Source organism: Humulus lupulus, chromosome 5, assembly GCF_963169125.1.
Source record: "Humulus lupulus chromosome 5, drHumLupu1.1, whole genome shotgun sequence".
NCBI classification, from domain to species: domain Eukaryota; kingdom Viridiplantae; phylum Streptophyta; class Magnoliopsida; order Rosales; family Cannabaceae; genus Humulus; species Humulus lupulus.
The window spans coordinates 145,313,802-145,337,607 of NC_084797.1; the positions used below are offsets into that span (position 1 = coordinate 145,313,802).

General features: G+C 34.5%; 1 protein-coding gene across 1 annotated transcript; it reads left to right on the plus strand.

Moving 5' to 3' along the window:
- Positions 1-3,300: 3,300 nt before the first annotated feature.
- Positions 3,301-17,747, plus strand: LOC133777720 (CSC1-like protein At1g32090). The gene is made up of 11 exons (XM_062217434.1): positions 3,301-3,785; positions 11,282-11,434; positions 11,682-11,817; positions 12,784-12,885; positions 13,018-13,137; positions 13,420-13,500; positions 13,685-14,025; positions 14,752-14,997; positions 15,977-16,301; positions 16,443-16,676; positions 17,157-17,747. Exons 1-11 carry the CDS (start codon positions 3,472-3,474, stop codon positions 17,526-17,528), a joined length of 2,424 nt encoding a protein of 807 aa, XP_062073418.1. The 5' UTR covers positions 3,301-3,471; the 3' UTR covers positions 17,529-17,747.
- The last annotated feature ends 6,059 nt before the right edge of the window (positions 17,748-23,806 follow it).

Here is a 23,806-nt window from a genome sequence, read left to right on the forward strand (position 1 = left end):
GGCGCCCAGCGCAAACAGAACCCCCTCCTTCAACCTCGAGCTAGGGCCGCGACGCCCAAGAACAGGGCCGTGACCCCCTACCCTGGGCCATTCCCAAACGCGTTTTCAAATTCTCAAAACCTCCAAAATCATACCTAAACATTCCACAATCATCGAAACAAGGTTCCCAAGCTTCCCAATGCATCAAAACCCTCAAAACCCAAGGTTCAAACGAATCGAAAACTCAACAATTCACAAAGTCCAATTCAAAGCTTAGAAACTCTAAAAACTCAAAACTTTAAACTTAGATTACCTTCGATTAGGTTGTTTTCTGTCAAATCCTTCGGTCAAGAAGCTTCTAATCTTTCCTAGGATTGCTATGCCTCGATCCTCACTTGATTCTGACTCCTAAAACTCAAGATTTCTTCAAATATGCTTCGGGGTGGCAAAAATGAACTAACGAAGGAGAACGAGAGGTTTTCTAATCGTACGTTCTATCTGACAGCTACTTCAAGCTTAAGTAATATCAAATAAAACCTAATGCTCGGGGTCCCGAAAATACCCCCAGGGACATTATAGTCAAAACTTCCAAAATTTCACCCTGATCTCAATAACTCCCAATTTATCATCAAATAAACATTTCTATTACCCCAAGATTGACCCCGTTATGACAAAACCGCTAATCCACTAAATAAAACCGTCTCATGCCGAATAGCTCGAATATATCTCCATAATGATGGAATCTCATTCACAAATCACATCATGCACCCAAATACACAAATTTACCCTCAATGGGCCAAATTATCAAAACATCATAATATTTCAAATTTGGACCCACATGCATGCATATATCATCATATTATAATATACTTCACATAACATATGCATATATTCATTTAATGGTGTAATTAAACAATTACGGCCCTCCCGGCCAACTACACCGCCACTAAACCACATCGGAGAATTCAGGGCATTACAATTGCTCATAGTCGAGGTTCACATGCAAGCCAAAACCAAGTTGCCCATCACAAATAGCGACACCAGCAGGAAGATATTCAGACGGGCACACACGAGTTCCATTGATTAAACCATCTAGACGATGGCCACGAATGATAGTGGAAACCATCGTCTTCCACGGAGTATAGTTGTGGCGATCAAGTTTGAGGGAAAAGTGATGGTTAAGGGTACTGAACGACTGAGGGTAGAAGAACTAATACTAGAGGGGGCAGGCACGAGGGTTGTGGCAGTAGTGGCCAAAGTAGGTGATGGAGGAGTCTGAGAGTTCCCAGTTGACATGGGCGTAGGCCTTAGGGCTCCTGATACCAAGATAGATTTTATGAAAAAAATAATATTTGATAAAATTCTCAGCTCAAACGAGATTGAGAAGAAAACATTTCATTTATAGAATAGTCAATTACAATGGGTCCTCTAATGCAATGACAAGTGGCAAAATAAAGAAGAATGAAGAATATTCTGCATAACATAATTTGTACACACCAAATCGTAACAATCATTTGCTCATGATATTCTAATAACAACCTACAGAAATAGTACTCCTCTGCAGTGATGCACACTCCTATGTACACCTCAGTGGTGATGTCAGACACTATATTCATGATTCTTAACAGGTACAAGATACTAGCTAACTTAATCGACTGCTATGTATAATACACACAACAACTTGATAACAGAAAAAATAAATAAGGTAAAAATTACATAATTTTTGTGTTCAACCAATACAAAAATAGTATTTATTTTAGATTTGAGAAGAACTATCAATATTTTCAATAACACAAATCAATCTTCAAAAGGATACGAAGAGTGTATAAAATAAGAAGAAGCAACTTATTGATCAATTGCCTTTGTCTTTGATCCTTTAGCGTGGAGAATTCTCTCTTCTTAATATATCTATATCTTTTATATATGCATTTGAATAAGTCTCCCACTTGTTCCTAGGTTTGAAAATCTCTTCATTATATCTGTGTTATTTTACCTGTTTGATTTTTTTAATTTTTTTTTTATTTGGGACGTTAATGTTATAATTTTATCTCAAATATATGTGTGCATAAATTATGTCTTTCAAAAAGGAAAAAGGCAATCATCAACAATTAAAGTGAAAAAGAAAGAAAAAGCAGCAAAAGAAGAGAAAAATAGAGAAAACTAGTTATTCTTGCAATTGTGAATTTTGGACATTTATGTTCAGCAAGACAATTGCAAAGGATAAATTTTCCTTTTGGGAAAGTAAAAAATGAAAAGAAAAAAGAAAGATAAACTATTAATCATTTTCCTTTTAATTTTTTGAAACAGAAAGCAGATAAACCAAAAGCACTACTTTTTGTATTTTTATTATTGGCTCGAAAACCCGTAAATAGTTGCTTTCTGAATAAGAAAGAGATCGTCTATAGAAGACAACAAATAAAAAATAGAAGTTATTGGCATGAAAGTGCAGTTTCCTTAAATTATAAAAACATTAGTTTTGCTAATTCATTGGCGTAACTATAGCTTCCGTCACTGCTATATGTTGACATCCAACTTTCCCGCCGCGTGGAAAAAAACAAAGAGAGAGAAAGACACAACTCTTTCAACAGTCACATGTTAAGCAGAGAACTTTGACAAAGAAACAAAAATTAACATCACTCACACTCACCATCTAAACCATTATATTAATAATACTATTAACGAGTAAAGTCATGGCATTAGTTATTACCAACACGCTATCATCATAAATATCAAACATGAGATTATGAGACAGACTTCAATTGATATGTGTTAACACTTTTCATATGATAAAACACTAAAATCAGTTTTAAACAAAACTATTGTACTAATCCTACAGTATTTAAGACACAAATAAGGAAAGAAAAAAAAAGTTCAATTACTAGTTAAGTATCTTCAAAATACTCAAACTTCAAACTTTGTGGGGCAACTAATTCACCTTTTAAAATTGTAAGACTATTTAAGTCGAGCATTCTTTTCCACAACACTTGATATTTATTCTTCCTCTATCCGTTAATCAGCAAGTGTTATGAGAAATTATTTTGTAACATAAGTTTTAGTGGAAATTATATTTATCACACTAAAGTAACTACCTGTTATGTTATAGTCCTCGACTCACTCCACAATAAAGAAAAGAAAAACACCATATTATAGTATAATTTAATTAAAAAAGATAGTATTACTCACTAGCACATGCAAACGGTTTTGATAGTGCTTTCTGGTCAATTCCAACAAATCCCACAATCACAACATTAAAAAAAAAAAAAAAAAAACTTCATAACACTAAAGAATAACCATTGGTTGTCTGCCTTCCCATTTTCAGAAAATAAAATATTTGCAAAGTTATATTCTTTTCTTCCTTTAATTTCTTTACTATCTATCTCTCCTAAGAGTTGGCATTTTCCTTTTCTCTTATTGTCTTCTTCTTTCTTTTTCTCACCCCCACCTTTACTTTCTACTCTTCTTTTCTCTATCTTTTGTTTTTGCTCTTCTTCAATGGCGTCTCTCAGTGATATTGGGGTCTCTGCATTGATCAATATTTTGAGTGCTTTTGCTTTCTTACTGGCCTTTGCTTTGCTCAGAATTCAACCCATTAATGACAGAGTTTACTTTCCAAAATGGTACATTAATGGAGGAAGAACAAGCCCAAGGCGTTCTAGGAACTTTGTGGGCAAGTTTGTTAATCTCGATTTTAGGACTTACTTCTCCTTCTTGAACTGGATGCCTCAGGCCATGAAGATGAGTGAGACTGAGATTATTAACCATGCAGGCCTTGACTCTGCTGTTTTTCTCAGAATTTACATTCTGGGGTTAGTCTTCTTCTTCTTCTTTTTATTTTTATTTTTATTATATTATATAATTTATATTTGTTTATCTTGTATTTCTACATTCTGGGTCAAATTTTTTACTTTAGACTGAAAAACTTTGAATATTGTTAATTTCGTTATTTTGATTTTGGGTAGTATTGGTCTTTAGATGAATTTCTTCTGGTAGCTGTTTATGGCTGTTTTTTTCTTTCTTTCTAAAATAAAAAAATGATATTATTTTGGTTAAACTTGTTTCTTCCTTTATTTTTTCATATTTTCTATTATTTGGATTGGGTGGTTGAGCTGGCTATGATGGCTTGGCAAGTTGGTAAGAAAATTTGCAGATTGGACTGGAATAGCTTTCACGGGCTATAATGCTATTCTTTTTGCCGATTATTCCCGTTAAGTGAGAGAGTGTGAAGCTGAAGCACAGCTCACTTTAAATTATGAGCCAGAGCACTTTATTTATAATGAGATAGAAGTTCTGTGATTGGCTTACAAGATTAGCATAAGACTAACAGTAGAATAACAGAGGATTAAAAACAGAAAAAACATAACTGTTTTAATATCTCAGATTAATCCTAACAAGAACTTAATAGACAATGAGAGTAGCGACTTAAGTAGCTCTAACAGCCTCCTCAAACTGACAGGTCTTGGAAGAATGGTAAGTTTGCATCTGAGTTGTTGAAACCGAGCAGGGAGAAGATGTTTGGTAATTATGTCAGCTAATTGGTCTTCACTGGGAACATACTGAACTTGTAATTGTCGACGGGTAACCATGTCTTTAACAAAGTGATAGTCTATATCTCGATGTGCTTGGTGCAAGCATGGAAGATGGGGTTGCAAGCTAGAGATGAAGCAGATTGATTATCACACATATGGTAGGTGGTGCTGGAATAGGGAGCTGAAGTTCAAGGAATAGACTACGACACCATGATAGTTCAGCAGCAGCGTTTGCAAGAGCGGGATATTCAAATTCAGTGTTACTTCTAGAGACCACTCATTGCTTGGAAGATTGCCAAGATATGAGGTTATTGCCAAGAAAAAGACAGAAACCACCTGTACTTCGTCGGTCATCAGGAGAGGAGGCCCAATCGGCATTTGTGTAGGCGGAGAGATGGAGATGAGTGGAAGGGCTGAGTAGAATGCCATGAGTTGGTGTACCATGTAAGTATCGTAGAATCCTCTTTAAGGCAATACGGTGGTATGAGGTAGGGGCTTGCATGAATTGACAAGCTCTATTGACTGAATATGCAATGTCAGGTCTTGTAAGGGTGACATTGAAGGGCACCCACTAAACTTCTGTATAAAGTAGGATCTTCTAGAGGTTGACCATCATTTTTGGAGAGTAATTTGCATAGGCTTCTGGGGTTGAAGCTGATTTTGCTGCAAGTAAGTCAGCTTTGGAGAGGATATCCTTGACATAATGAGTTTGGCTGAGATGGAGTTGACCTGAAACTTGAGACACTTCAATGCTTAAAAAATAGGATAAGTTGCCCAGATTTCGAAGAGAGAAACTGGCATGAAGTTTAGAAATAATTTGCGTAACATGAGTAGAAGAAGAACCAGTGAGAATAATGTCTTCTACATATAACAAGATATAAATTATACAAGCTGGTGAGTGTAAAATAAATAAAGCAAGTAAAACCTCATGAGAGCAAGGCGGAGCTAAGTTTATAAAACCAAGCCCGTGGGCTTGTTTTATACCATACAAAAATTTATCTAACTTGCAAACATATATTGGATGAGTAGTGCCTTCAAAACCAGGCGATTGTTGCATATGGAATGTTTCTTCAAGATTACCATTGAGAAAAGTGTTATTTAAGTCAAGCTGCCTAAGAGGCCAATTTCTGCTAAGAGCAATGGTTAGAATAATGCGAATAGTACAAGGTTTAATAACAGGACTAAAGGTGTCAAAATAATCTACCCCTTGAGTTTGAGTGAACCCTTTGGCAACTAGACGGGCTTTGTACCTATCAAGAGTGCCATCGGGTTTCAGTTTTACCTTAAAAATCCATTTGCAACCAATGACTGCAATGACGGAAGAGGGGGGAATAAGATGACATGCTTTGTTTTGCTATGAGCATCAAATTCAAGTTGCATAGCTTGTTTCCAAAGAGGTTGTTGAAGGGCTTGTTTGTAAGTGCGAGGAAGTGGTCTTCAAGAACAACCGTTTGATATACCTTTGGCTTGGAAATGCCACACTTTAATCTTGTCAACATGGGATGGATATTTTAAGAGGGCAATGGAGCTGACAATGGTGGCGAAGTAGAGGGAGATGAAGAAGTAATGCTATGCAATGGAAGAGATGGGGAAGGAGCTGTAGGTGAAGGTAAGGATGGGTGAGGAGGATTTTTGTAGGGAGAAGATGGTGATGAAACTGGCTGTGATATGTCAAGTTGTGGTATAAGGGCAGGCGCGATGTTGTGTAGAGGAGGGGTTGCTGTGGTAGATGAGGGAGATGAGTTTGGAAAAGAAGTTTCATCAAAAGTGACATGTCGAGAAATATAAACTCTACCAGTCAATTGATTTAAACAAGTGTACCCTTTGTAATTAGTGTTATATCCTAAAAAGATACAAGGAACAAATCTATAGTGGAGTTTATGTGGGTTGTATGGCCGAATATATGGAAAACAGAGACACCCAATGGCTCTTAGTAAAGAGTGGTCAGGTTCTTTATTGTATAATTTAAAATAAGGAGAGGACACGTGAAGTAAAGGAGTAGGTAACCTGTTTGAGGTAGACTACAGTTTTGAAGGCATAGTTCCAATATTTGAGAGGGAGGTTGGAGTGAGCTAACATAGTTCGACACGACCATTTTGTTCATATGTACAAGGACATGATTGAGTGAGTTGGATACCAAGTTTCTATAAAAACGGAAATATGGGTTTGGAAATTTCAGTTTCTATGCATCATATTGGGTGATAATTAAAAAATATGCTAGACATATTAAGTATTTCAAAATAATGCCACTTTTTGGAACTCTACCAAAAATACCCCATCTCTTCCCTCTTCCCTCTTCTCTTTTCTCACTTTTCTCTTCCCTCTCTCTTTTGTTTCTCTCTCTCTCACCCCACAGCACCAACAACACCACCACCACATTAAATATTGCATTTCGAATAGATATAGGAATAGTTTTTGAGTTTTTTTTGTGATTTTTTTCAGATCTAAAACTCTGAAATCTGCAAAAAATCAATTTTACTCAATGGTAGTTCGATGCCAGCTCGATGAAGCCTTCAAAGTCAAGATTTTCATGAAAAAACGATTTTGTTCGATGGTGGTTCGATGATGGTTCGATGGTACTCGATGGACTCGATGCGATTCTTGCAAGAGACATAAATTTTTACTCGGGTATTCGTTTGAGGTGATTTTTGTTTTGATTTTGGGTATTTTTTTTAGATCTATACATTTGACGTGCTCATATGCACATTTGTGAAGTGTAACGCTTGCAAAAAAATACAAAAATCCAAATATACCTCATGTTTAAGACATGTTTTGGCATGTTTTCAAGTTTTAAACTTCACAAATGTGAATATGAGCATGTCAAACGTTTAGATTTTGAAAAAATATCTAAAATAAAAAAAAAAATCACCCAAAATGGACACCCGAGTGAAAAATTGTCTCTTGCAAGAATCGCATCGAGTCCATCGAGCTGGCATTGAGCACCATCGAACAAAGTCATTTTTTCATGAAAATCAAGATTTTGAAGGTTCCATCGAGCAAGTTCGATTTTCTGCAGATTTCAGAGTTTTAGATCTGAAAAAATCGCCAAAAAAAAAAAAAAAACTCAAAAACTATCCTTAAATCTGTTCGAAATGCAATTTTTAGTGTGGTGGTGGTGTTGTAAGGTGAGAGAGAGTGAACCGAAAGAGAGAGGGAAGAGAGAAGTGGGAAGAGGGAATAGATGGATGTATTTTTGGTAGAGTGCCAAAAAAGTGACATTATTTTAAAATCTTTAATATGCCTAACATATATTTTAATTATCACCCAATATTAAGCATAAAATGTGAATTTTCCCTTGGTATTTTGTGCCATTATCACAGTGAAGATGCTTAAGAGTGCAATTAAATTGTTTTTCTGCCATTGTTTTGAAACTTTGAAATACAGAAAGAGTTTGATCTTTTTGTGTGTATAGTATAAAGCCAACAGAAACGAGAAAAGTCATCAAAATGAACAAAGTATCTAGACCCATCACAAGCAGGGGTGGCAGCAGGACCTCATAGATCTGTGTGAACTAACATAAGAGGAGCAGTAGCTTGAGACAAAGAACGAGTAAAAGGCAATTTGTGAGTCGTAGCAATCTGACAGGAACTACAAACAATACCTTTATTATAATGAGAATCAATATGACATTGTTTGAGAATGTAATTGACAATTTTAGAGTGACAGTGGCCAAGCCTATAATGCCATATATGGCTAAGAGAAGTATTTTTATGGGATACAAAAGCAGAAAGAGAATTGTCGTTATTATTAATATCAGAATTACAATGGGAAATAAAGGAAGCAGAACAAGCTTTAGGGCTATCGAACATATGAGATGCAGAATGAAATGTGTAGAGACCCTTTTCAAGATTGCCTTAATGGAGAGCCTTCTTCGAATAAAGGTCCTTGATGGACCACAAAAAAAGAAGAGAGAAATTTAACAAACACATGATTATCTAGACAAAATTTTGAGATGCTTAATAAATTGTTTGTCATTTTAGGAACAATAAGAACATCTGACAGCTTAAAGTTTGTGTTGGCATTAAGAATATTACAGTGACCAATAGAAGAGATAGGAAGTTTATTACCATTGGCAATTGTGACTTGGTCATTACCAGTGAAAGAAGTGGTCGATTCCAGTTGAGATGGATTATGAGAAATATGATGAGATACACCCGAATCAAGTAACCAAGACTCGTCATTAGAAGATGCAGAAGCTGTCATACTAGATATGTTGTTGGTGGAGTGTTGAAGAGAAGGGTCAAAGCGCTAGTAGCATTGTAAAGCAGTGTGTCCCTGTCTGTGGCATATCTGACATTGAATTTTAGATCCAAAAGAGGACGAATTGAGTTTTGAGGATTGATTCTTGTAAGGAGGTTGACCACGACCGTTTGAGTATGGGCGAAAGGAATTGTTGGAGCGATTTGGGGTTCCCCTATAAGCAGCATTAGCAGAAATCGGAGAAGACTCTTCCATGGTTATTTGTGTTCAAGATGGCTTTCATGGGCAAGAAGAAGGCTTGTAACATCTTCAAAAGAGGAAGAAACTATATTAGTGGTGCTGGAAACAACAAAGGCATTATAATATGGTCCAAGACCAGCAAGTAGATAAAGGATTTTATCCTTTTCAAAAACAGGTAGCAAGATTATCAGTGAGGGATTTAATCTTGAGAATGTAAGCCATCATTCCAAGAGAGTCTTTCTTGAGAGTTTGAAGCTGTAATCTGAGTTGCATCACATGAGCTTGAGAGGTGCTGGAGTAAATCCTTTCTAGGACACGCCAGACAGTTGACGCAGTGGTGAAGCCGACAATCTGTGACATGATTTCTGGAGCCACGGAGGTGAAGATCTAACTTAAGATCAATCGATCTTTGCGTCGCCAGTTGATGTAGGCTGGATTGATTCCTTCTTGGCCTTCAATTCGTTGGGGAGGGACTTCAACAGTGCCATTGAGATAGTCTTCAATACCATTGGCAAAGATCACGTTTTCCATTTGGGCATGCCAATGAAGGAAGTTTGTATGATCTAAATGAACAGGGAGAACATGATTTAGGGCTTGAGAAAGCACCACAAATTATTGTTGATGAAGAGGAAGATGGACCATGGCCGAGGTGGACTGAGATGGAGTGTCGTCCCTAGTTGCAGAAGAAGAATCTGGGGAAGCAAACATGGCGAAAGGAAAAGAAGAGAAAACCCAGGAAAATAATGGCGCCTCATACCAAGTGAGTTAGAAAGAATGTGAAGCAGAATTTAAGTGAGAGAATGTGAAGTTGAAGCACAACTCACTTGAAAATATGAGCCAGATCACTTTATTTATAATGGGATAGAAGGTCTGTGATTGACTTACAAGATTAGCATAAAACTAATAGTACAATAACAGAGGATTAAAAACAGAAAAGACAACTGTTTTAATATTTTAATCCTAACAAGAACTTAATACACAATGAGAGCAGTGACTTAAGTAGCTTTAACACCTATCCCTTATTATTATTATTATTATGATGATGATGATGATGGTGATTGATGGACTGATAGTATTTTACAATTTTAGTTGGTTATAGTGATATGAGAATCTTTGAAGAATTATTATTAGAGTTGCTTTCAGTATGTATCTTTCATATACTTTTTTTCACTTACAAGAGTTACCTTTTTCCGTAAGTTTCTTAAAATATTGGCCCTTGAAGTAAATGATATTGAACTTTTAGTCTTATAGATAAATTTAGTTTTGAAGTATATGAACCGTAGTCTTTGCATCATGATTCATGATGACTTTTATTTGAGATGTAAGAATGAAAATCCCATAGAAGTCTCAAGTACTGACTAATTCGTTGTAAAATCACTTACATTCGAATCTTAAAAGTTAAAACTGGATAATATTTTAAGCTAGGTAACGCAAGTATTCTATTTGTCAGCGAAGACATCCTCCATTTGTAAGAAAGAATGCTCAAATAAGCATATCATTCTAGTGTTTAAAAAAATTTATTGGGTTACTTTTCTAGTACCTAGCATTGCTTATTTTCCCTAATAGTTCTATATTTGAACATAGTCTATAGTGTTTTAAACATTAGTTTTTCTTAACCTGGTGATCTTACTTGATGATTATTTCACTAGGTATTAGATATTGATTTTTGTTACAATTTCCCGCCTCCTAGTTTGCTTAATCAGTATTTATAGAGACTGAATCTAGGTTAATTTGTTTTCAATTTTTAATTGGTTTGCAATGGTAGTATTCTTATTAGAATAAACAAGTTGTAAAAAACAAAAGGTGGGGTCTGTACTCTGTAAGTACATATAATACCAAAAGGTTCAGGGTCATGAGAGGGATGCATTCATATTGCCAAAACATTCATGTTAACAAAGAAAGGAGAAGGTTGAGGATTGTGTGTGTGTGTGTGTGTGTGCATCCATATTTTGAAGAAGTTACACTCAGAAGCATCTGCACATGCTTTCTGAAGTAGTAAACTTGATTATGAAGGAAGTAAATTGTAACAGGAAGTAGATAATAACATTCATATTGATCATTTGTTCTTTCTTTCACTCGTTTCTTGTCTCCACTCCCTTTGGTTTCCATCTCTTTTGTACACTTATGGTGAATCATGTCTACTGATTTATTGATCATGGGTATTCCCATTATAAAATCTCAGTTCAACATGTCATTAGCAGAAAGCTTCAGTAAAGTAGGGGGTCTCTTTCAACTTGTTTTGTTTTGCTCCCCATATCTTTAATCAACAATAACCCTGCTGTATGCACCTTAATACCTTGTATGTTTGTCACTAATTTTTTCTTTCTTTCTTGCAGATTGAAGATTTTTCTTCCCATAGCAGTCACAGCACTGCTCCTACTTATTCCAGTAAATGTGTCAAATGGAGCACTATCCTTCTTGAAGAAAGAATTGGTTATGAGTGATATTGACAAGCTCTCAATATCTAATGTACGCCCTAAATCAGTGAGGTACATTCATCTTTATTAAAAAATGCAAATTTTTATATCATACGAGATATTTAGAGTGTTGAACCAATTTTTCTTTGCTCAAACTTCTAAATAACTTTGTGCACAAAAGATTTAGTGTTCTTGATAATAATGATCAAAGCAACTTCACAAAGATTTGATGATCTTTTCTGTTCCCTTGAATATTTTTCTAATTTATAATTTAGTGTAGTTAAAGCAAAATTCCTTAAGAAATGTGATTTTTTTTCAGGTTTTTTGTTCACATAGGTTTGCAATATCTCTTTACGTTCTGGAGTTGTTTAATGTTGTTCAAGGAATATGATTATGTTGCATCAATGAGGTTAAAATTCTTGGCTTCACAGCAGCGGTGTGCTGAACAGTTTACGGTGAGTCAGTTGTTAACATTCTCTGCAATCGTAGAGAGTTCTGTCTTTCTTACAGTACTTGTGCAGTTAATTTTTGTTTTTGCAAATTATAAGTATTGGGACTATGATTGATTATCTGTAATTGCACTTTGCACATTTGCAGTTTTCTTGAAATGGCTATTTTTATGGCATGAGGATCTTATTTAATGGGTTTCTGTTGATATGAAGATTAGTTTATTAAATAATAGGATCTATTTTATTGAGTTATTTTAATTAAAAGTTAAATAAAAGAGAAGTAAGTTTTGAAGTTTCTCCTATCCACTTTTTCATCCAATGTTCATTGTTCAGACTCAATTTCTGGTGCAGTTAATTTTTCTTTATGCATTTTCAAAACTATATATTTATACTTTTCAAGACTGATTTTGTCTATCAGTAAATGACCCTAGGAGTCCCGCAAAAATTCAAACTTTCGTTTCTGTGATACTATTGACAATATACAATTGGCAGCTCTAGTCTAGAACAGTCCAATCAAAATTTCTTTCCAAACAAATTCCAAAATCATAACTGCTCTAAACGTTTTAGTATCCTTATAGCCCTTTGCTTGAAAGATTTTTGTATCCAATAGCCATCAAGATAACCTTAAGAAATTATTTTTCCCTTTTTATTTCATACAACATTGAGCATAATTTGTTGGAGTTCGTAAGCTATTACATTCCACATGAATTCTTATATGCTATTTGGATTAATTTTGAAATTTAGCTCCAAAGTGAACTAGAATCATGCATAATTTTTGGTATCATACTACCTGATGAGATGAAATAAATGCCAAGGTAAAATATTAGAATTGTCAGACATAAATGTCCATCCCAGCTTTCCATGTTTAGTATATTTGTCAAAGGTAGTTTCCCGCTCTGCTAATTTATGTTCATATCTATAAGGATTCCAAAATTATACAGCAACCATTATATCATTGTTTTTGTTTTGCAGGTAGTCGTACGGAATGTACCGCATACTAATGGTCGCTCGGCATCCGATGCTATTGATCACTTCTTTAAGACAAATCACCCGGATCATTACCTTTGTCACCAGGTAGTACAATTTCAGTGTCAATTTTGTGAAACTTTCTATTTTGTATTATCTTTGTCACTACGCAGTAACTTTTGTTATTGTATATCTCTTGACTTTGTGACATTTACGCCAAATTGTGATTTGTTTATTCAGGCAGTCTATAATGCCAACAAATTTGCTAAACATGCAAAAAGGAGAGCTCAGCTCCAAAATTGGCTGGACTATAACCAGCTTAAGTTTGAAAGGCATCCAGACAAGAGGCCAACTAGTAAGGTAGTATTGCGTTTTTGTGCTCATGTGCTGAATTCCTAACTTACAATTATGATCCTGTAGTCATCTGAGTATTTCAAGAACTTACATATATACAATGAAAAGCTTATTCAAAAGACGAGTGATTTAATTAAGCCTCTTTTACCGAGGTGGAAAGAGTATGGAATTAAGGGAAGCCATCTCCTGTAGTGTAGCCCAACTGTTTAAAAAAGAGAGAGCTGATTCAATGTCATTTTTGTTTTGGACCTTTTTTTTAAAATTTGTTTATTTGTTTATATTTTTCAGACTGGATTTATGGGGCTTTGTGGTAAAAAAGCTGATTCCATTGAGTACTACAAACAGCAGATTAAGGATCTTGATAGAAGAGTAAGTGATTGAAAAATTTTGCTTTTCAGAAATTTCCTCTTATTAAATGAAAATGCTTGAATGTTCTTATATGCCATCATTTCCTCAATTGATTGCTTCTCTAGTCAGAGCCTTCTTTGTTATATTTTTCTAACTTTATTTAATGTCTGATAGTAATATTTCACTTCTGTACTCATCATATTAGATGACATTGGAACGCCAAAAGATTATTAAAGACACAAAATCCATTCTTCCAGTTGCTTTTGTCTCTTTCAAGTCACGGTGGGGAGCTGCTGTTTGTGCTCAGACACAACAAAGCAGGAATCCCACGCTATGGTTAACAAATTGGGCCCCAGAACCTCGAGATGTATATTGGCGAAACTTGGCTATACCATTTGTTTCCTTGAGCATTCGAAAGCTTGTTATATCAATATCACTTTTTGTTTTGGTATTTTTCTACATGATACCCATAGCTTTTGTGCAAACCCTTGCTAACTTGGATGGTCTTGAAAGAGTTGCTCCTTTCCTCAGGCCCGTGATAGAATTGTAAGTGCAAGTACTGTCACAGTTTTTGAATATTATGCAATTCAATTTCTAATAAAGTAATTCATTTTATGAAGTTTCATGTCAAATGTTCAACTTTGTATCTTATCTTTACAGTAGAAATTACATGTAGCGGTTTAGTATTAGACTACTACTGAATATATATTATGATCTACATCCTGATAATTGTAAATATGATTTGTGCTTTATTTATAATCACTTGTTAACTTTGCTCCCATTTTTATCATTGCTGAATGGGCTACAAAATGTTTATTTTGTTTCTCTGATTTTTTTTTTGTTTGTGTTGATGCATGTCTGCATACTTGTGCTTGTGCCTTTATGGATTTAGCCTAATGATTACCCCAGTTTCTTAATAGAAGACAGATTTTCTATTTTTTACAATAAAAATCCTTTATTTTGTGGGTTTTTTTTTCCAAACCATTTTCATTTTCTTCAATTTGAGATCTTCTTTATTTGTGCAACGCATTTTTCTGTAGGCTTCTTCTTCCTAAAGCTACACATTATGTTCATAAAATTTCCACCACACTGGCTTCATTGTAGCTTAAAGCTACTGTTTTATCCTTGTAAAAATGGAATTCATTTACTTCATCAATTAGGAGGAAATTTTTTGTAAAGTGGATAACAGTACAATAAGCTCTTTTGTCTTTTTCTTTTGGCTCCCTCTTGGTTATATTAGATCATGCTTACAGAGATGAAATATTGTGGCAGGAAATTTATCAAGTCATTTCTACAAGGTTTCCTTCCTGGCCTTGCACTTAAAATATTTTTGTACGTTCTTCCAACCGTTTTGATGATCATGTCAAAAATTGAGGGGCATATAGCACTATCCACTCTAGAGCGGAAGTCGGCAGCAAAGTACTATTATTTTATGTTAGTTAATGTATTTTTGGGAAGCATAGTGACTGGAACTGCCTTTCAGCAGCTGGATGCTTTCCTTCATCAACCGCCTACTCAGTAATCTTTTATCTCTTTTTAATTTAAAAGTTAATTGATTTCTATAGTTCTGGTTAATTAGATTTAATATAGCTTTATTCTGTTGAGTTGACAAGGATTTTGTCTTTTGTCTTTTTTTTTATTTTTTTATGAAGATATGCATTGCCAGGATTTCATACATTAATAGTTGTGGTTCCAATTTGTTATTGCTTTTCAAAAATAACATTTAGGGATCTGGGTTAAGTGCTTTCAATTAGAATCTTTATGTATTGTTTAAATTTACTTGAATTAGATTGCTTTTAAAATAATTTATTTGATGAATGATTTAAGTCTGAATGTATACAGTTGTAAATGAATCACTTACATGAATGCTTTGTCGCATTTGATCAGTTTTACATATTTTATATTTAATAAACCTATTCTGTTTCACAATCACAAATTAAGTGCACGAAATTTCCTTGTAAAGTGTAAGAGGTGAACCTAAAGTTTACAACAGTTTACTATGAATAATTTAATTCATTAAATGGTTTTACACTTGAGCTCATACTATAATTACCATGTTTGATATGTGGATGGACATTCCTCAAATTAATAGATTCTCCTCTAAGGATTTTCCAAAAATTGGCTGCTAAAAGGAATCACCAAGAGCTGCTAACCTGACTACTTCTGAATTATATTATAGTTATTTATAGTGTTATAGATTGGAGGTAATGAAGCTAAAGTTTCTTAAAGAGGCTTGTAATTGGAACTTTCCATATGAAAATATACAAGGAATGAAAATTAGCTATTAATTTCATTCACTAGTTACTTGAAAACTGCATTGACTGTCATCATCAACCAAGCTTAACTGACACCCTAACTGACATATTGATTAAATATATATTTTATTCTTGATTTAGACAAATCTAAAGATGGTAATTCTTTCCTCCAACTATATGTCCATTTTTTGTAACTTTTTGGCATTTTAAGTGTTTTTTTAGATTTTCTTGTTTTATCATAGGATTCCTAGAAACATTGGCGTCTCCATACCAATGAAGGCTACTTTCTTTATTACTTATATAATGGTTGATGGATGGGCTGGGATGGCTGGTGAGATTCTCCGCTTGAAGCCTTTGGTTATCTTTCATCTTAAAAACATGTTTTTGGTAAAAACTGAGAGAGACAGAGAGAATGCTATGGATCCTGGCAGTGTAGACTTCCCAGAGACTCTCCCGAGTATTCAACTGTACTTCCTTTTGGGGCTTGTGTATGCTGTTGTAACTCCAATTCTTCTTCCATTCATACTAGTCTTCTTTGCCTTTGCATACTTGGTTTACCGTCATCAGGTCAGTTTGTTCATTGTGCTTGACTCTTCCGTTTTCTTAAGTGCTACAAAATCTAGTATGATGACGATGACTGAAATCTGATTTCATATCACATGTTTCCGAAATCTTAATTCATATTTTATCCCTAATCTACTTTGACAGGTAATCAATGTCTACAATCAACGATATGAAAGTGCTGCCGCCTTTTGGCCACAAGTTCACAGCCGCATTATTGCAAGTTTATTGATATCTCAACTTCTTTTAATGGGTTTACTTAGCACCAAAAAGGCAGCTAATTCCACTCCGTTGCTAGTTGTTTTGCCCATATTAACTTTATCATTCCACAAGTACTGCAAAAGTCGCTTTGAACCTGCATTTAGGAAGTACCCTCTTGAGGTGAGATATAAATCTTAACATTGGAGATGAATTTCTTATTTCTTATTTTTTTTATCTTTTATAAAACATGTGTGCATGTATGTGCCTTTTGTAGAAAATTGGCATTCATGTTTCATTGAGTAGGTTTACAAGTTATAGACTAGGATACTTCAAATTTTGAAATTTGACTTGTGTGTTAATAGTGATTATGATGTTGGATTCCTGGGTAGTTATCTGCTTGTATATCATGGAAAAGAGGGTGCAATAGTTTATAATTGAATATAAAAATCCAACTTAGTTTATTTCCTATGGTACCCAGTATTACTTAGATTTAATGGTGGCTTTAACATATATAATCAGGGTCTCTTCTAATGTACCAACTCTAGTGCAAGAATTTATTCTATGGATTAACATGGTGCAGGCTACAAATTTACTAGACATGCATGGGAAGAATGTTTCAAACTCAAATACTTAACAGCTTCATGTCATTTTCTTCTTCAGGAAGCCATGGCCAAAGATACAGAGGAAAAAGGTTCAGAGGCAGACATGAAAGCATATTTGGCTGATGCATATCTGCACCCAATTTTCCAATCATTCGAGGTAGAGGAAATTGAAGAAGAGGTGGTCCAAGTTCGAGTAGACAAACATCAAGCCCATACTGCTAGTCCTCCGAGTGAACCTGGTTCCCCAATCAATTATGTCCACCATCCTTCTCCTCCACTGTATGTTCACCATCCTTCATCTCCTCCACAGTATGTTCATCATCCTCCATCCCCTCCTCATTACGCATATGATGAATCCTTTCCACCCCATTATGTCTATGCTGCTCCACCATCTCCACCACGTTATATCTACCACCATGAAGAGCATTGATCTTACCAGTTCTTGTTAGTTTGCTTACAACAATTTCTAACCTTTGTTCTTGTTAATAGTTTGTTAACAACTGTATGTTTTACTTGAGGTCTTGCATATTTCAAATTGTATATTATTACTTTGTCTTTTCACTGTAAGTTTTTTTTTTTTTTTTTTGGTGTATAAAGATTGGTTTTTTAATGTTAGTGCTCCTAATTAAGCTTTCCGTTATTGGATAAATTGATCATTGAGAATTTTGTTTGCAATAAGGTTGAGGTTTAAGAACAATAACAATCGAGTGTTTATTTAATGTTTTTTTTTAGCAAAACATATAACACAATATTAATATTTCCACATATATTATAGATTCAAACCTTCAAAAAGTTTTCAACGAACTTATTTGTTATTATTTTTAAGGGGCATTTTTTATTTATTTATAAATGTGTAGTTTTTGTAAAATAATTAAAAATATGTGGGTACTAAAAAAAATTACAAAAGTAATAAATACACAATAGAGAAACATTAAAATAAGGGATATTTGCGGTATAAGTATCCAATATTTGGGGTTTGTAATCAGCATATACCTAATCTTTTTTTAGTGGGGAAAGTACTCAAAGTCACTAAAAAAGTAATTTCGTCTAATTCCGTTTCTTAGAGTTTCGTTAGTATCTTATTAGCAAACACGTGTAAGGCCCAGATTAAATCTATTTTTAAAAACTAATTTTGAAAGAGAAATTTAATGTTTTATGCATAATAACTTCGTGAAATTTTTTAATATGCCATCATAACTTACTATCCCAAATATATAACAATTTCAAATTTTTAGACAAAAATACCCCTAATATCGAAATTGCATCGAAAAAGCATCGTTTGAGATAATAATCAAGTTTTCATGATTGCATCGAAATACCATCGATGTACCATCGATTTGGCATCGAAACACCATCGGCATCGATGTACCATCGATTTTGCATCGAACTTGCATCGAAAAAGCATCGTTTGGGATAATAATCAAGTTTTCATGATTGCATCGAAATAGCATCGATGTACCATTGATTTGGCATCGAAACACCATCGGCTTCGATATACCATCGATTTTGCATCGAAATACCATCGATTTTACATTGAAACATCATCGATGTATCATCGATTTTGCATCGAAACACCATCGATGTACCATTGATTTTACATCGAAATACCATCGATTTTGCATTGAAAAAACCTCATTTTGGCAAAAAAAAAAAAAAAACATTTTTATGATTGCATCGAAAGAACATTAAAACACTATCGATTTTGCATCGAAAAATCGATGGTACATTGATGATGTTTCGATGCAAAATCGATGATACATCGATGGTATTTCGATGCAAAATCGATGGTACATCGATGATGTTTCGATGCAAAATCGATGGTACATCGATGCTATTTCAATGCAATCATGAAAACTTCCCCAAACGATGCTTTTTCGATGCAATTTCGATGTTAGGGGTATTTTTGTCTAAAAATTGAAATTATCATATATTTTGGATAGTAAATTATGGTGGCATATTAAAAAAATTTACTAAGTTATTATGCATATAATATGGAATTTCCCTATTAAAATAAAAAATTTATTTAAAAATACATTTTTAAAACATTAAAATTATTATAATAATTTTTTTAATATCATAACTAAATTAAAAAATAAACAGAAATATAAATTAAAATTGTTAATTTTTGGTTCGAATCTAAATTAATAAAACAAAAATTAAAAAGAAAATCCTGAAACTATTCTCCTCTAACTTCTCGATCTCTCTCTCCCTCCCTATCTTCTTCCTCACCTCCAGTGGTACGTCACAATATATCTTCCTCCCCACTTCTTCTTCTTTTCTTCCATAAGCCGATCAATGAAGGCGGCAACACAAGGCTCGACGATGGATCTAGACAAACGAACATCATGGAGGTTCGATGAAGGCGGCAACACAAGGCTCGATTTGGGCATCAAGGGTCGGTGATGGATCTAGACAAACGAACATCACGGGGGTTCTCACTTCGTCCTCGACATCTCCAAGCTTCCCATTAGATAAATCTGGGTTTGATTTTGGGCACTGATTTCCAAATTTTACATTTTGGCATTTTTTGAATGAAGCATTATATTTGAAGCTTTTAGAATTTTATGATTTGGGCTTTATAATGTCTGTAGAAAAACTGTGAAATTGTTCATAACGCACTCAAGAACTTTTGAGGTCTCAGATTTTTACTGAGATTCTTGTTAAACTTGTGCAGCTGGGTTTTAATCCCAAATCTTTGTTCTAGCCATTCATTCCAATGGTTGCGATGAGTATATCATTTAAATTGCAACTAATGTTTATGATTTTCAAGAATTTTACATCTCAAATTTATTTTTTGTTTTAATTTAAATTTACAACTTCTAATAGATTAAAGTACGTAAATAAATAGTTTTAATCCAGGCCTTACACGTTTCGCCAATAAGACACTAACGGAACCCTAATTAACGGAATTGGACGGAATTACTCTTTTAGTGACTTTGGGTACTTTCTCCACTAAAAAAAATTGGGTCCATGCTGGTTACAAACACCAAACATTGGGTACTTATGCTGCAAATATCCGTTAAAATAATTATAAAAATAACTTATAAAGGCATTTTGGGTCATATATTTGTTGTTATTTCTCACTTAGATAATATTGATTTCTTTTACTTACATTACGCAGCAGAACTGGAACAACTCCATCCTTCAATCTCTCTAACCATTGATTCCTTTCTGTAGCAGAGTATTATCAAGAGATTGAACAAGATCAGCAACACAGTCTTCCTCACCAAGTCTGTGGGCTGGTTCTCAACACATGAGATAGAGATCTAGAAAAGAAGAAGAGATTGTGGCTAAGAAAGGATTAGAGTGTCTAGGTTTTCACTTACCCAAATCAACTGAGACTGACTTCCTTATGCAAACCCTAGATATCATATTCCTTATATAGGCAACTTAATGGGATTTATTTAAATTTAAATTAATTAAAAATAATAAACAAAAATAAAAGCTTTGGGCTGCCATAAATGGACTTGGGCCCAATCTTTTTGTTTTGAATTTAAATCTCAACTGGGTCTAAATTCAAAACCTTTTATTTATTTATTTATAATTAATTAAATCCTTATTCAAATGAACTAATTATAATTTGAAACTTGATTTAATATTATTTATTTATATTGATACCAATTTATCAATATTAATAAATTTACCTAAAGATTCTCTTTTATTCTCTAAATCTCATCTCTTTAAATTTTCCAAAATTGACCTAGTCAACTTTAAAAATCTTAATTGATAATTAAATCAATTAATTGAGACATTCTAGATGATTTACTCAAAGGTGATGCGGGGACCATGGATCCATGAAATCAAGCTCCAACAAGTTACCGTGAATTTATTTACGAATAATTTCACTATCTTATTAATTCCTCGTGACTCCACTATAGACTCGGAATTGAACTCTTGAATTCATAGAATGTATTTTCAAAACCATAAATATGTTATCCATTGTTATAACCATTAAAATCAGTCAATCCTCTATTGATGACTTACTAACGAGCTGAGTGCAAATTACCGTTTTACCCCTCATCAGTATTTTATCATTAACTCCCACTAAGTTCCTTATAAATGATATTTCTGTGAACTTAATCACAGAAATGAGATCTCAATCATTTAACCTTTTGAACAAAGCAAGTAAGGAAATCATCTTTTCACTTCTCATAAAGAAGTTATAGATTTCGTATCTATGAATAATACTCCCACTCAATTACACTAATAAATCTCCAAGATGTAAGTATGGGCTAGACCGTAGGGTAAGCTGGTAACGAATAAGTCAAAAGATCTAAATAATATAATTAGTAGAATATTATCACTCAGAATTAAGATCGACTTAATATATGGTCAACGTTGTGACATTGATTAGATTTGATAACAACGATACTTATTTATCAATCAATAATCAATATCGGTCCTAGTCCGATGTAACTAAATACATCCGATCTTATCTACTTGGTCGAAGCCTTGGACAAGACATCACACCCTGAATGTGTAAGTAGATCATATCGTAGATTGCCTAATCAGTGAAAATCCAATGCACTGATCTAATCTTAGGACTCGTTCTTTTGAACATATAATTACAACTATAATCCACTGTGACCTAGTCACTATAATTGTAACTATCCATATGTTCGGGATTTTATAAATGTTTGTATTATTTCAATAATCATGTAATAAAACAAGCAAGCAACACAATTATTAAACTAAATGATTTCTACTACTTTTATTGATAATATGAAATCGTGCTACATGTCCGACATGGTTTTATAAGGGCATAAAACCCAACCTGGGTAACTTCCCATTTATAAATAAATTCCTTAAATACATTGATTGCCTGATATTGCACATTTATCAGGCAAGGATTGTAGTACATTAATTACTTATATAAGTTCTTTGAGTTAGTTGGCATTCTATCTTCTGCGCTTTATAAGACTACCACGATATAAATGCATCCCTCGAATTGGAAGTTGTAAGTTACAGTGATCTAACCTGAGATAAATGCTCGTAGCCCGATAAAGGCAATCTGGGAATGATTCCATTCGACCTCCGTTACACCTATGTGGCGCGATCTGGGAGCCTCTTGATAGCTAACCTCGATTGACGTAAACTTGAGCTATTCATCTTGGAGCTAGGATAACATCCATAGGGCCTAGTAATCTTCATTTATTGCTTGTCATCTGTTACCTCGAACAAGACGATTGCACTCGTATATTTTAGGTACAACATTTTCCCCCCAAGTCCCTGCACGTGTATGACGTCACCCTTGACACACACAGTAGGGGCTTTTCTACTTTCACTATGGGGAACGTGCCTACCTACCCACTCGAGTGTGGGACACGTGTCTATTTTTTACAGGTGTCTGTTCGAATTTCGAGTACAGTGATAGTTGCCTGGTCAAATTTTTGCCGCCATTTGGTTAATTTGATCTTAGCCCTTTGATCTTGAATTACCTTGATCGTGTGGCTCAAATTCTTTCCCGGGTTTTGCATATATATATATAGGGGTACATAACCTGATTCTCATCACTTTCTCATTTCAAAGTTTCCCATTTTTTCCTCTATTTGAAACTCTCAAGCTTACTTTGGAGATTTCCTCTATGGATTGCTTCCTTGCATTTTCAACCTACACAATCTTTCCAAGTCCCTTTGATCAGAAATTGTAAGTGTATATTTTCCTTTCCTAAAACTTCTTTTACATGTTTCTATATGTGTTTATGAATTTTTTTGTTTTCCTTTTCTTTTTTTTTTTTGTTCTAGAAATGTCTTTGGTTGAGTTTTGCACGCTAAAGTAGATAGAGTACTCATATTGAACCCAAAATGTTTAAATGAGTGGTAAAGATAAGTAGATTTTTTGAGCATTTTCTGAGTTTTTAGGATTGTGTGAATAGTAGCTTAGGCTAAAATTACAAGTTACTGACCTTAAAACTGAGTAACTAAAGGGTCACGCTTCCTGAGTGGTTTTGCACTAAAACTACCTTTTCAAATAAGATTTCTGACATGCGATTTCCGAGGTGACAACATTTTCCTGATATTTAGGACGTGTGACTTAGGGGCGCGCATGTATTCACTTAAGCAAGTCTTAATTTTGCTTTAGCCCATAGAGTTTTTAGTTTGAAGAATGTAGCTTTCAAACCTTAGGTCAAACTCTTCCATGATCCTTGTCCTATCCTTAGGTCGCCACTAACAGTTAGCCTTGTTTTGTACCCAGGCGAGCTTAAAAATTTATAAAAATGAGCAACCAAAGGAACAAAGGTATAGCAAGCTCTTCGTCCCAAAGCCAACTGGTCGTAAAACCCTCCTCCCAAAATTTTGACCAGTGGTAGAGAGGGAGATCGAGGTTAGCGTGAATAGTTTTTATGAGGTCGAGAGGATAGCCTCTCAAATAGTTTCGATGCCCCAAGTGAATAAAATAATGAGGGGCCACGGGATCCAGACAGATTCTAAGTTTTACGCATGACCTCCTCTTGAAGGCGAGTGGAGATGCACTCCCCTGGAGGATGACTTCGGGGCATGGAGCGACGAGCACTTGAAGGCAGGCGCATTTCCTCGCTAAGTTCGTACTTTACGCACTTCCTAAACTTTGTGAAGCTAGCTTCGTTTCAGCTTCCTCCCAACACCTATTGCCTCCTTGCGAGGCTTAAATATTTATTTCTTAAAAACGAGTGGGGCGACCCCACTCTTGAAGATATTTTATATTTTTTTGCCTCAAGGCCAATCCAGA